General features: G+C 43.2%; 1 protein-coding gene across 1 annotated transcript; it reads left to right on the top strand.

The window, feature by feature from the left end:
* Nucleotides 1–1975: 1975 nt before the first annotated feature.
* gdnfa (glial cell derived neurotrophic factor a) lies at nucleotides 1976–11989 on the top strand. Its single transcript, XM_021602758.2, has 3 exons — nucleotides 1976–2714; nucleotides 3987–4217; nucleotides 9155–11989. The coding sequence occupies exons 2-3, from the start codon at nucleotides 4013–4015 to the stop codon at nucleotides 9748–9750; spliced, it is 801 nt and encodes a 266-aa protein (XP_021458433.2). The 5' UTR covers nucleotides 1976–2714; nucleotides 3987–4012; the 3' UTR covers nucleotides 9751–11989.
* The last annotated feature ends 1980 nt before the right edge of the window (nucleotides 11990–13969 follow it).

Genomic DNA, 13969 nt, shown 5'->3' with positions numbered 1-13969 from the left:
GAGTCTGATGGCATCTAACAACCATTTGGATTACCAACAGAAACAAGTAGTGAATACAGATCATCTGGAGACAGGACACATTTTGTCGAGCTTGTGGATGGTAGACTAGACTGTTCAGGTCCGTTAAATTGATCCAGAGTGCAGATTAGGCCATGATTTCTCTCAGGGTCAGAGTAAGTACAGGCAGAATAGATCACATTTGACCTCTTCCCATGAAATCCTAGATGTCAAAGGTCCTAAACAACAGAGGAAAAGCAGGTCAATGGGGTTGTGCAAATCCTTTTAGCTAACCCCAAGAGAGGAACAGAGGAGAGGTGATACTAGGAATGTTTAAATAGGAGAATCTGACCCATCCACCATCAATTCACTGTCGTTTTGTAAAAACAAAAAACTAAATGCACATGTCATACTGTAAACTCCCTTAGCCTGCACCTGCACTTAGAAAGTACTGGCTGGTCAAGTGTTCTGTTGTACAGGACATCACCTCTCTTGGCTTTTAAAACATCAGACATTTTTACACAGACTGACAGACAGACACTACACTTAAAAGGGATTCACCGAGGAAAAATTGTTATGCTGTGTTTCAGGCATGATTATGAGATGCAACGTGAGCGGAACACAGTCAGCCAGAGGTGGGTTTTAAAGGCATGGATTTAGACAATTGTATACCTCTCGACCGGTTATTGGAGCGCCCATTACTCACAGAATGTTACTGATCCAGTAACAATGAAGTGGATAGCTTCTGAAGAGAACATGACAGTGAGGAATCTACAGTATTGTGTACGTAGAAAGGAGTCAATAACAAGAGGAGGCAGATGGTAACCAAGGCAGACACACAAAGAAACATATTAGAGAATACATACATTAACGTGTGATCCCAGTCCTGGAGCTAACAAATATGCCCCTTTTAATACCAACGAATGATAAAAACGAGCTAAATCACACCACCAGTCACCTTAGATTGACAGTGTCAACCGTTGAATTTGCAACCCTTGCGTCACAGCCAGAATGTTGCCCTCTGTAATTTGCCTGTCAAACATAAATAAAATCCTTCTCTCGAAATGTTTTATTTTTTGAATGTGTAAAATATCTGGGTGTATTCTAACTCATCAACACTGAAATGAGTTAAATTCATAAACAGTTGGGTAAAACCATGAAGAATGTAGCTATCCTGAAGATGAAAGAGATCTAGAGTGTAAATGAGGAGGGCTAATGGACCAGGCCTCTCAGGTACCACATCACAGAGGGTTTATAGCCGCTCTATTGTGGGCCACACAGACCCCTGCAGGCAAAACGACACCAAACACTGGTTATTAAGTGACCATTTGCTCCAAGCTATAGTGTGCATCTGAATACTTCCCACTGGCCACAGACTTCAATTCAAAGTCTATTCTACTTTGTTCAACATAATGTCATTGAAATGACATGTAAACAACAGTTGATTCAACCAGTGTGTGCCCAGTGGTTATGTAATGGGTATTCTACAGCTGCTGCAGTGCATACACTTTTGGAGAATTATATCTTGTGCCATATGCATAAAATATTAAAGGACTTACATATTTACACCTTTACCCACAAATGCCCATCACACTTATTTTCAAGTCTGTCCTAGTAAATAAGTGTGGTGGGCATCCTAATTTGATCTATGAGTAGCTGGAACCCGACACCCAGTGCGCGCGGTAAAGATCAGTGTATTCAAGGAACATGTATAGCAAACGAAAGTCTCCAAATCACCTTCCACATTACTGAAATCTAACCCCAGGACATTAGGAGAGTGACATACTCCTAAAGAGATCCCAAAACTGCGACCCAGCAAATGGAGCGCCAGGTGTTTTTGGAGATGTGAGTTTGCGTGTACTTCTGTTTGTACTTGCTGTTTGGTTGTGTAGAGGTCGAGAAAAGGAGGGCGGACTCTTCGAAACGTCAGCGCGCTCAAAGCTATAAATCTATCCAGGCGGTCTTCTGCGACTCGTACAGCGTGATGCGCAGACAGCTGCACATCTGTACTGACAGTGCCAGTCTGGAGAGAATATACAGAGCCTGCATGTGGACAACCATCTCACTCCTTGCACGGACACCACTTGGATATAATGGAGAATACACATTGCCCTCGTTTTTTATTAGAATACCAAGTCCATTGGGGATATGAAAATATCAAGTAAATCTTCTTGACTCTATGTTGGTCCGGTGGATGATTTGATTTTCTCTCATTGAAAAAGTTTAAGGTAACACGTAATAAACTGTCTCTCTAAAGCGGATTCGGTGCCGGTAAAGCAATTCGGCGTCGGTAAAGCTGATGTCTTCATTTGACTCCTTGCAGTTGATGATGGTGGATCTCTCTCGGATTTCCAATGTGGAAACCAGCATCCAATTAGTTTGCGATTGAGCGCCTGGATAGACAGCGCAGAGGCACTTTGGCCAGCTAGCCACTTAAGCGTGTAGCCTACCTGTGGGCAGACGCATGGTTGGGCGCTCTGTAGGCTACAGAGTTCCATTAATTCTGAGTGGCATTTTTACTTATTGTTTTTTTTTTTTTACATTGTCATTTAAATTGAACGCATCGGATCTTGTTTATGTGATCAGATAAAACTGTACAGTCTGAATATATCATTTGGATACAAGTACTTCATACTCACCACGGAACGTTAAATGCATCGCTGTGTGTTGGACTTTAATACGGATACAATTGCAGGTCTGCAAGGGCCAGATTTAAGGTAAGCACATTCCAATCAGTTATTGATTGTGCAATATTATTTTTTTGTAAATGAGATGCACTTGTAGGCTATGTAGGCTGTTAACCTACTATAGTATTGATGAAGGAATTTTGATGATATCAGACCTATTCTGAATGTCGATCAGCCTACAAAGTAAGCATTCACAATGGATAAAACACGTACAGAAAAGGAAAATAAACAGTCTAGCACGCATTAACATTGTGCCAAATGTTCTAGGTATTAGTTGCAAATCGGAAGTAATTTATTTAATGCATTAAGCCTATTCAATAAGTACACCCTATGGACATACGTTAGCTGCAGCCAAATGCTCAATTAACAATAGTCACATAAGCAATAGGGATTCACCATCTGGCACATTTCTACTGAACACAAGCCAATGCTCTATGCATGGTGCGTCCATAAACGAATTTTGGAGTAAAGGCGCACCCTTTGCCTGTGACGGCCATCCATTTCAGTAACACGCACTCGTCAATGATCACTCAAATAGGTCAAAAATGGGTTGTAATCGAGGTTCTTTGGATCAGAATGTCCATCATATACAAAAACAATAATTAAAACGACATTATTGTAATATCAATATTTTGTATCATGTAGAAGCTATGGAGGTCCCTAAAAGTAATAGGATATTTCAGTATGAAATCATATTTATAGATTATATCTAGACCATGTCAACCTAAAGACCATGGGCTAACAGTTTATATTTAGCCTACATATAGCGTTTATAACTTTCTAGCTATATTTGACATTTTTGTTGAAAGATATACAACTTGATACAATGTAAATAATGGTCTCTGAAGTTTGTTAATTTGGATCCCCAATAGCTGTCCCAAAACACAATAGCCAACAAAACATCATATATACAGCAAGTTGGCTGGCTTCACTGTTGTTGAATGGGCATAACCTCTTGACATGAAGGATGGTTGCTATTGCCAAATGAATTTCGAAAGATGTCATCATGACTCAAGACTGTTTTCTGCACTGTATCAAAGCAGGTCAACAATGTGCCAGTCAGGAGCTACAGTATCTATTACGCCTTATTCCCATCCTTCATAGTATCAACATCAAATATTCATGCTTGTAATATTTTCTTGCAATTCAAAAGATGACCAAACTAAGCCCATTTTGGCACTATGTCCTATGTTTCCTGTGTTCACAGCCTACACATATCTTTAACATTTTAATCTAATTTGTAAATGTAGGATTATTTCAGAGGTTGATCCACCTCACACGCCTGTTTTTGTTTTCTTGCAGCTTCCTTCATAGGAACTGAGTCTAAGATGAAGTTATGGGATGTTTTGGCCACGTGTTTGTTGCTCCTGAGCTCCGTCTCCACACGCCCCCTCTACCAAAACCTTCAGCCAGCCAAGAGAGCTCACTACTCGGATCGGTACAGTGATTCTCTGTCCCTGTCTGCGGAGGAACCAGAGCCAGAGTTCCAGTCAGAGTCTCACAGCCTGCAGGAAATCTCCATGGAGGATAAATGTAAGTCAAGACTCTGATAGTGTTTTATCACCTGCTGAAGTGTGAGTCAAATATACTTCTGATTAAAGCTAAAATTCTTGGTTGCTACATCCATTTTTGGACTTGTGATATATACCCATTGATTATTGGAGAATATAGCTTATGAATGCCTCATGAACTGTCGTACCCCATCAGAGCCCCAAATACAGTTGAAGTTGGAAGTTTACATACACATACATACACATTAAAACCTTATGTTTGGAGGAAAAAGGGGCAGGCTTGCAAACCTGAAGAACACCATCCCAACCGTGAAGCACGGGGGTGGCAGCATCATGTTGTGGGGGTGCTTTGCTGCAGGTGGGGATGGTGCACCTCACAAAATAGATGGCATCATGAGGGTGGGAAAGTATGTGGATATATTGAAGTAATATCTCAAGAGATCAGTCAGGAAGTTAAAGCTTGGTCACAAATGGGTCTTAAAAATGGACAATGACCCCAAGCATACTTTCAAAGTTGTGGCAAAATGGCTTAAGGACAACAAGTCAAGGTATTGGAGTGGCCATCACAAAGCCCTGACCTCAATCCTATTGAGCAGAACTGAAAAAAATGTGTGCGAGCAAGGAGGCCTTCAAACCTGACTCAGTTACACCAACTCTGCCAGGAGGAATGGACCAACATTTACCCAACTTATTGTGGGAAGCTTGTGGAAGGCTACCCAAAATGTTTGACCCAAGTTAAACAATTTAAAGGCAATGCAACTAAATACTAATTGAGTGTATGTAAACTTCTGACCCACTGGGAATGTGATGAAAGAAATAAAAGCTGAAATAAATAATTCGCTCTACTATTATTCTGACATTTCACATTCTTAAAATAAAGTGGTGATCCTAACTGACCTAAGACAGGGAATTTATACTTGGATTAAATGTCAGGAATTGTGAAAAACTGAGTTTAAATGTATTTGGCTAAGGTATATGTAAACTTCTGACTTCTACTATATAAGCTTGTTTTACATTGTTTACAATGTAAATGTAAACAAACACTGTATAGCCACAAAACATGGTTAAAACTATCCTTTTTATATCTTGGATGGTCAGTCCTTGAATCCATTGCTCTGTATATTAATTTGAGAGTGCTTACATTTCTCCAGGCCAATCCCTGAGTTTTTTACTAAAACAGAGGCGGGGTGGCTGCCTTGTTGTTAATTCAATTAAGGACTCTCGCTTTAAGATCAGACCGTGTTCTAGAAAAGGATTCTCTAACAAAAGACTAATAAAGTGGCTTGATGAGGCTCTGTTTTTCAAAACCATAGCAATAAAGTGACTGCAGTACTGAGTAGTCAACTGGTTCTCAGTTCCTTGAAGTGTGTATGTGCTTGAAGAGGTTGACAAACACGACCGCTGGAAAATGCACATTCAACATACCATTTATGGTTTGGTACCCAGTTTGTTCAAAGGCCTGATTATCAAAACAAACGGGGTATACTCCGCCCCAGCATTTAACACAAACCTCAGAGAGGATACATATGTTTATGTGATGGCCATAGGTTGCCATGTGTTCCGTATGGCACATACAGGATTATGTGTTTTAAATAGAGTCGGGGGCGCTCCTTTGGTAGGAACAGGCTCTCCTTGGGTTCACACTTGGATTAAAGTCTTGCAAGCCATGAACTTTTGCTATGGATCATATTGTAGCAACTAGCAAGGCAAGCCTATCCCATATAAAGGGACAGCAGTCAATGTAATTGAGGGCTGATTGTTTGGGCTTGAGTTGATTTTTTTTTTAAATTACAGGGACAGTGCACATTAATCAACATTTCAGTAAAAGTGATGGTTTAGCCAGCCGGCTAATTTTCAACCGCAGTTGCTGGGCAGGTTATTAAAATGAATTACAATAACAGTACAATACAATACAGACAAACAATATGCAGAGCCGCATAGGACAATCAACACGTAGCACGCAGGCAGAACAACATAACACAAAAAGCAACAAAACAAAATCCATAAAAGCAACAGTGTTTCCACACCTCACAAGCAACAGACAACATGGAAAGATACATTACACAGCTAGGGAATATGTTCACAAGTCTGACTGGCCTTTAGCTATGTCTTTATGTTTTTTGTGAAGGTGCTATAGGTGGTGCAGTTGATGGCAGTGTGTTCCAGACATGGGAAGCTCTCACAGAGAAAGCAGATTGACTAAAGGTGCTTTTCCTTAAGGGAACTATACAGTCACCTCACATGGCAGACCTTGTGGATCTGCTGCGATGGGTTTGGGTTTTCTGTTGAAGAAAAGTACTAAGTGGAGGGGGAGGAGCCGGGCCATTTCGGATCTTGAATACAAGACATGCGTCAGTGTATTGCACAATATTTTTGTGCTTTCTGAGGATGTAAAAGTTATGATGGCTATTGGTCTTTCTATCAAGCACTTTGAGAGCCTGTTTGTAGACAGACTGAACGGATTTTCATGTTGTACAGCAAGCTTGGGCCCAACTAGTTAAGCAGAATGTTAAGTAGGGGAGTATCATAGATTTGAAGTACAGTTTTGCTACCTATGTAGTCAAACTATTTTGTCTGAATTGGAAATTAGCTAGGTTGAATTTGGTTATTTGAGTTACCTTTTTCACCTACTTTTTAATTGTTGAAGGGCACTTCAACTGAGGCGCCCATGGGGCCAGACTAGTCATTGCTAAATCCTGCTGACTACCTACTTCAGAGCAGTTTGTCTAACAGTAGGTTTAATTAAACAGTTCTCTCTACTGCTGTGTGCAGCATCACGCTGATGGTAAAAACATCTACTGCTATGTGCAGCATCACGCTGATGGTAAAAACATCTACTGCTGTGTGCAGCATCACGCTGATGGTAAAAACATCTACTGCTGTGGGCAGCATCACGCTGATGGCAAAAACATCTACTGCTGTGGGCAGCATCACGCTGATGGTAAAAACATCTACTGCTGTGGGCAGCATCACGCTGATGGCAAAAACATCTACTACTGTGGGCAGCATCACGCTGATGGTAAAAACATCCATGCGGCAGAAGGAGCAAGAAATAGTGAGTGCGGCTCCTCAGTTCCAAACATAGAGGCTAGAGCTGACATTCCTTTTGCTTGTTTATCTTCACCCCCGTCTCTTTGGGACTGCAGGACCTGTGCCCTCTCCCTGTCAAGAAAACATAGCGTGTTGTGTTTTATCCCTAACCAAGTTAGAGTAAAGGAACACGGAAACAGATGCAGATCACAGGAGAAAGACTGGACAATACGACAGAGTCAAAACCAACAAGGGCGCGCAAAATATTGTGTTTAGGCTCATTTAAGCATCTTCGAGGGCAAGGAATTCCATTTGTTTAAAAGAACATAACAGTCTTGACTTTACACAGTAGTAAACTGTGCAGCGCTCTAGATAAGGCATGGAACATTTAGAACAGATAAATGTTTTTCCCCTCACCTCATATTCAGTTAGCGGCGGTGAGTGACATCACCTCAGCCTGTTCTGTAACTTAAGACCGTTAACAATGCACCAAGGTGTAAACAACCCTGGAACTCAATGGGAGGTTTGGCCTTTTGTTTCGGGTGCGATGTCTGTGGTAAGCGATGAATCTTGTACCAGTTCCAAGAAACCTTTGGAGCCAAGTGTCTCTGCAGCTGATCCACTGCCTCTAGAGATACTTGTGTCTGGCTTCTGGTGCATGCTCCACTAGGCTAGAAAACTATGTGAAGTGAAGTATTTAATACAAACATCTTTTTGTATGCCTTGTCAGGACTTCACTTTGTTCTCAGTGGCGAGTTACACCCGGCAGACTTCAGAACTGATCTCTAAATCATAACAAACGTGATTCTGGAGAACATTTGAAATAGGTGCACGGGGAGAGCCGGGAGGTGTTGCTGTCGTTTGGGCTGTGGAACAATTGTGTCTGACAGCTGGTGTAGAATAGGTGCTATCCCTGTCTGTCTGTCTACTCTATCGTCCATCAGCTGATAGCCACACAATAGAAGGTGCTTAAATCAAAGGGCACAGGGTGTCTAAACAGATTGGTCCCTGGCTCACCCGATACCACCACGACGGCCCAATCAGCCGTGGAGCTGGGTGGATCAGATGACCTGCACGCTGGCAGTGCAGACAGGTGACTCCCAACGGCAAGAAGAGGCTGGGCTACTGACACCTCTACCTGGCAGATAGACACACTACACAACCTGCCTGGGTGCCTTGTGCCCGCCACACACAGGCCAGTCTACTGAGGCCTGGAGTAAATCATGCCAAGGCTAGCTTTAAGGGCATTCCTTCTCTACTAACCCCACCTCCACTGAACGAACACACACACGCACAAAAGCTAGCCACACACACACACATTAAAACATAAAAAAAAAAACATCATACACCTGACATTCATATTGGGTAATATGATTAGTGTCATACTAATTGAGTCATTTAACAATAATGTTTTCTGTGATCTTCTGAGTGGGTTGCCAGACGTTTAAGCGATGCGGAGAAGGAGGAGGGAGTTTACACTATAATGGAATCACCGTGTATTACATGAGGATCAAAGGGCTCTCTGGGGTTTTGTTTCCCTCTGCAGATGGCGGAGGGCTTCCTGCATGTTTTGAATTTGAAATAGAATAAGTGCTGAAGAGAGATGAAATCGTCTCTCTCCATATCACAGTCCATATGATTCCCTTCTAGCGGTGCTTTGAAGCTCTGATTCAGTATTTTAAAAAGGGAAAGAGAAGGTGGTCTGTTCCAAGAAGTATAACTAGAATTACTGAAACGATCTTCTGTATGGAACTGCCAACTGTTACAGTTATTGAAGCATCGCTACCTTGTCACAGGGAAACTATATTGATTTAACATTCAAATTGTTGCCATCACTACTTTATTACTACAGTATATGTTGTCACTTTAATGCATTGATTTTACTATTGCATTATCAGTCATTTCCTCTATGCATCCTCTCTCTTACAGATGACATCACAGGCCCATATCCGGACCAGTTTGATGATGTAATGGATTTTATCAAGGCTACCATTGGCAGACTGAGGAGATCATCCGAGCCCGCCGGCGGCTCAAGGGAAAGGAGGGAGCAGAGAGAGCAGGAGAGACAGAGAGGAGCAGCAAACACGGACCGAGGAGGAGGAGGAGGGAGAGGAGAGGGGAGAGGAGGACGGGCAAGAGGAGGACGCGCGGAGAAGAAGAAGGGTCGGGGGCGAGGGGGCAAAGGGAGGAGCAGTGAAAGAGGGGAGCAGCGGATGAAGCCGGTTGAAGGCCGTGGCTGCTTGCTAAAAGAGGTCCATCTCAACGTCACTGACTTAGGTCTGGGCTACCAGACCAAAGAGGAGCTGATCTTCCGATACTGCAGCGGCCCCTGTTCAGACGCAGAGACCAACTATGACAAGATCCTCAACAACCTCACCCACAACAAGAAGCTGGTCAAGGACATACCTTCCCGCACCTGCTGTCGACCAATCGCCTTTGACGACGACCTGTCGTTCCTGGATGACAACAACGAGGACTACCACATTCTGCAGAAGCATTCCGCCCGCAAATGTGGTTGTGTTTGACTCTGGGAGAGATGAAACGAGAGAGAAAGGCAAAGTGCTGACAGACAGAATGAATGAATGAAGCGGACAGTGACATAAAGCCTCTCAGAGGCTGGCACTGCCTTTTCAAGGGAAGGAACACAGTGGAAAACAACAGAACGTGAGACAAATAGTCCACTCCAGTGGTGTCTTAGGACCCATGGCCAGTGTTAGCGTGTCCTGTCCAACTCCTGAGAAGCTGCAAAGGGGTGAACAGGGATGGTGTAGTCCCCAAACCTCCAGTGATTAAGCTGATCCAGAGCCCAAGTCAGGTCACAGTGGAGAAGGGACTCCTCTATGTTCTAATGCCAGTTGATGACTGACATTAAATTACATTGGAATTCAGTGTAACAGCCCATTAAAGAGACATTGTCAATTCAGCTCAGTATTCACTTCATGGTTGGATCCCGTCCTTGGAGGTCTACATGGATACTGTCTCATTTACCTGTTGAACCATGCTGTTAGACTCAAAGGCTTGCCTGCAATGGAGTTGGTGAGACAGAACCAGACAGAGGAAATCTGGATATTGAAAGCTGGTCTGTTCCTCAAAACGTCAGATTCTCCTGGGAGCATCTATTTTCCCAGAAACGTAGACAGCTCCTGAGGCACACAGTGAGAACAGACTTCGTCCTGATGAGTATTTTTAGCTGCAGTCCAGTGTGTTCTGGTTCCACTGCACAGACTGGAGCTTAACGTTTACATTCACAATGAACGAGGGAAAAAAAGTAGAGAGGACTCTTCAACCTGTTGACTGGCTTAGTCCTACAGCAGAGACTGTCTGGTGCTACACACCAATGTAAAATCCCAAATATTTCTAATTATATATGAGATGTATTTATTAAGATTGAACTAATTTATTGTTATTTATTGCAGTCCATTTTTATGATTTTCCTTATTTATTTGAGCTTTGTTTTGTCCTGGATAGTGCCAAAGCAGAGCATGTGTTTTCTAAGGGAAATCAGATTGTGCTGAAACAACTGGGTTCAAGGTGCAGCCATAACCAATCAAACTCATCCTTTTGTTTCCAAACGCTGTACAGTTTGTATCTGAATTCCATGGTAGATAATCCTAAACCCACTGCCGATTCCAAAACATCATGGATTTATGAGAATAACATAAGGTATCAGGTTTAGGGAGGGAAAGCAGAGAGAAAGACAGCTTGGAGTGGACCAATTTCAACCTTTTTCTAAACAAAAAAAATCTTATCTCTGATTTCCGATCATTTTGAAGGATGCCAGGTTTGAGCGTCTTTGACAGTGTTCCTCATTTGTCACTAATGGAAAGCAGAGAGGATGGAGAGGCCTGGGACGTTAGGGGCTGAGGGCTTGGGAGAGACCAGTCAGCTGCTCCTCACTCCTAACTCTATCAAAGTAAAGGGGTAAACAGACTTCTGGCTAAACCATGGCATGTTTACAAGGAGCATACAAACCCTGCATTCTCGTTGTTGTTTTTTTAGGACAGAATAAAGTCGTACTGCCGGTGGTTATCCCAGACAGCTGTGCAGCCTTCCCTACAATGATACTCCCCACATTAAAAGAAGACTACATTGAATTATAGACAGAATAACAAAAGGACCTCAGGAGGTACAGGACAGGTTGGTTATGGGCAGCCTTCAGGACCACTGCTTTCAACGCACTTTCATTCTCTTTCAATCACACCATTTGCAAAGTAATATTTGACTGACCGCTTTACAAAAGACCACAAGAAAATCTCTGATATCATAATGAAAACCTTGAGAGACTGTGGAAAATGGACCCAGTGTCCTTTGGCCATCACAGTGCAGAAGTTGATGGTATGCATGTATGCTTGGCTGCCCAGGGTCTTATATCTCAATCCTTCAGCCTGGCCCTGGCTCTACACCAAGTCTGGGCAAAGGCTTTGTAGTGGTTACTGTCCCAGTAGGCTTTAGCGTTCCTGGGAGTGTCTCTGCTCTGCTCTGACACAGGTCTTTCTCACTGATCTGGGGTTAGTTTGAAAACGATCCTCTAACATGCAGCTTAGCCCACTACTCCCACTGGCAAAGGCACCCTGGTGTTTAAAACCATTTAAGGGAGATCTGGCTCTGTCACTCTTAGCCAAGCCGACATACATGTCTTAGGGCCAGACAGTACAACAAAGAGACGGACATAGATTGTGACATTACTAAAGGGGAGAGAGGGGAGCACTGGGGTAACCAGGCATGCTCAGTGTGAGCACTATACAGCATACCATCAATCCTCACCCAAAACAACTACAGAAAAGAAAACGAACAGAGGAATCTTCAAAGCATTATTACTACAGTACTATGCCCTTGTCCATATAGAAGACCTTTTGAGTGAAACCCAGAGAAAGGGAGCCCCAGAACAGGCCTTGATGTTAGCATGGATTATGGACCAGAGTATCTGTGCTCACCCAACAGAAACCAAGCCAGCTTTAGCCCCATAATCTCCCCCAGCACACAGAACAAATCCACGGCATCAAGATGAATTTAGGCCAAACACTGTCAGAGAAAGATCGACCCCTTTAATCACAGCATGCTTTTATCAATTGGATCATCATCCCCTTTAATAACTGGTTTCTGTGTAAGCCTTTCCGGCAGCCTCTTGGGCCCTTACCTTTCCGTATGTTACTTTTAAGTGTGTAAACTGTGTCTGACCACTCCCCCTCTGTCTTCACATATGGTTGTTTCCTCAACTGTCAGTGTTCCTTTTCCTGTGTGTTCATAACGCTGGCAGTTATTTTGTGAAGGTAAGGTGTGTGTAAAAGCAGAGGAATCTGCAGTGCCAACACCAGGCAGAAAGGATTGCATTTTTTGTTTTCAGACCCATGTTTGTGTTATAATCACCTGCGAAAGAAAATGTGTCATGTTTTGTGTTACTGAACCAAAGCCCTCAACAAACTTTATTTTTGTACAATACTCATTTTATAACTTTTTACAGAATTAAACTCATTTTTATCAAAATGTCTGTATGATGGCTATTGAATACTAAATGCTTGTTGCTTCAGTGAGCTGTAGAATCTGAAAAAGATTGCCAGGTTCTCGCCAGCCAGAAAGGTCATTCATAACATAAGTAGTCTCTCCCCGACATATACATTTGTGGAGAAAATAAAGAGAAAAGGAGACTGTTCTAAGACTGTAAGCAAGACGAGTGCAAAAGTATTTCTCATTGTGGAATAATGTATCATCATGTTGGAGGTTGTCATCAGCACTCGAAGTTAGGGCGGGTCAGGGGAGAGGGTGGTTGAGGGTTGTAGGTGTGTGTAGGGAGTCGTAGGACCGGATTAGAGAGAGGAGATAGAGGCTCTCTAGTGCTTTACTCCTCGTGTTGTGCATTCCTGAACGCTGGCCCAGGGTTGTACGCTAAACAAAAGCTTGCTGTAAAGCGACACCATGCTGTAAATCGAGGCACTCAGCAGGAATGTTTCCACCGTGCAGAGAAGATATGTAAACGCTGATGAGAAAATGGCACAGTTGGCCAGGCGGAGTGAGTCAGTCAACTTCTGCCGGTGTGTATACACCTCAAGGTTTATGTACCTCGATTTTTTTTCCAGTGGATAAAACGAAAGCACTGATTATGTACACACAACTGTCCTGTGAGGATCAAGACTTCACGCCTGGACTACCGGCCAAAACCTGCCCCTCTCTTGAACTATTGACGGCAAGGAGATGGGGACAAACTTGAGACTAAAACAGAGGAGAGATTTGATCCTCTGACTCCTCCATGACTTATACGGGCCGTAGTGCCAAACAGCGCCCCAACACACCCGTTGCCCACTACTAAAGGAGGCAGATGATCACACTGGGCATGGGTGGACTGTGATATCACCCATAGCTCGCCTGCATTCTAACATTGTGGCATTCCCGGGCCGGTAACAGACACTGCTGGAGCCAGTGGCTGGTGACGTCAGCATTTGGAATAGTAGTGCTGGGCAGGAGGATTGGGGCTTGGCTAAGCCACGCTCCTTTGGGAGTTGTTACGGCTTTCAGGACGTTTGAGGCTTTTTCATGGCGATCTGGCCACAGCCCAGATAATGAGCAGCTTTCGAGGATTTGTGTTAAGAACACGTTTTCTAGTCCAGATCTCTTGGGATGATTGTTTGTGCAGGCCAAAGCACAGCACACCCTTTGCGATTTCATTCACTAAGAAGGAAAGACAAATCGAACCCTTTCCATGCCTGTCTTCAGTCATACCAGTGAAAGACAACTGACACTTTCTAAAGG

This window comes from Oncorhynchus mykiss, chromosome 5 (genome assembly GCF_013265735.2).
Source record: "Oncorhynchus mykiss isolate Arlee chromosome 5, USDA_OmykA_1.1, whole genome shotgun sequence".
Classification (NCBI taxonomy): domain Eukaryota; kingdom Metazoa; phylum Chordata; class Actinopteri; order Salmoniformes; family Salmonidae; genus Oncorhynchus; species Oncorhynchus mykiss.
The sequence above is the reverse complement of the archived record's forward strand: the minus strand, read 5'-3'. Positions and strand labels throughout refer to the sequence as shown.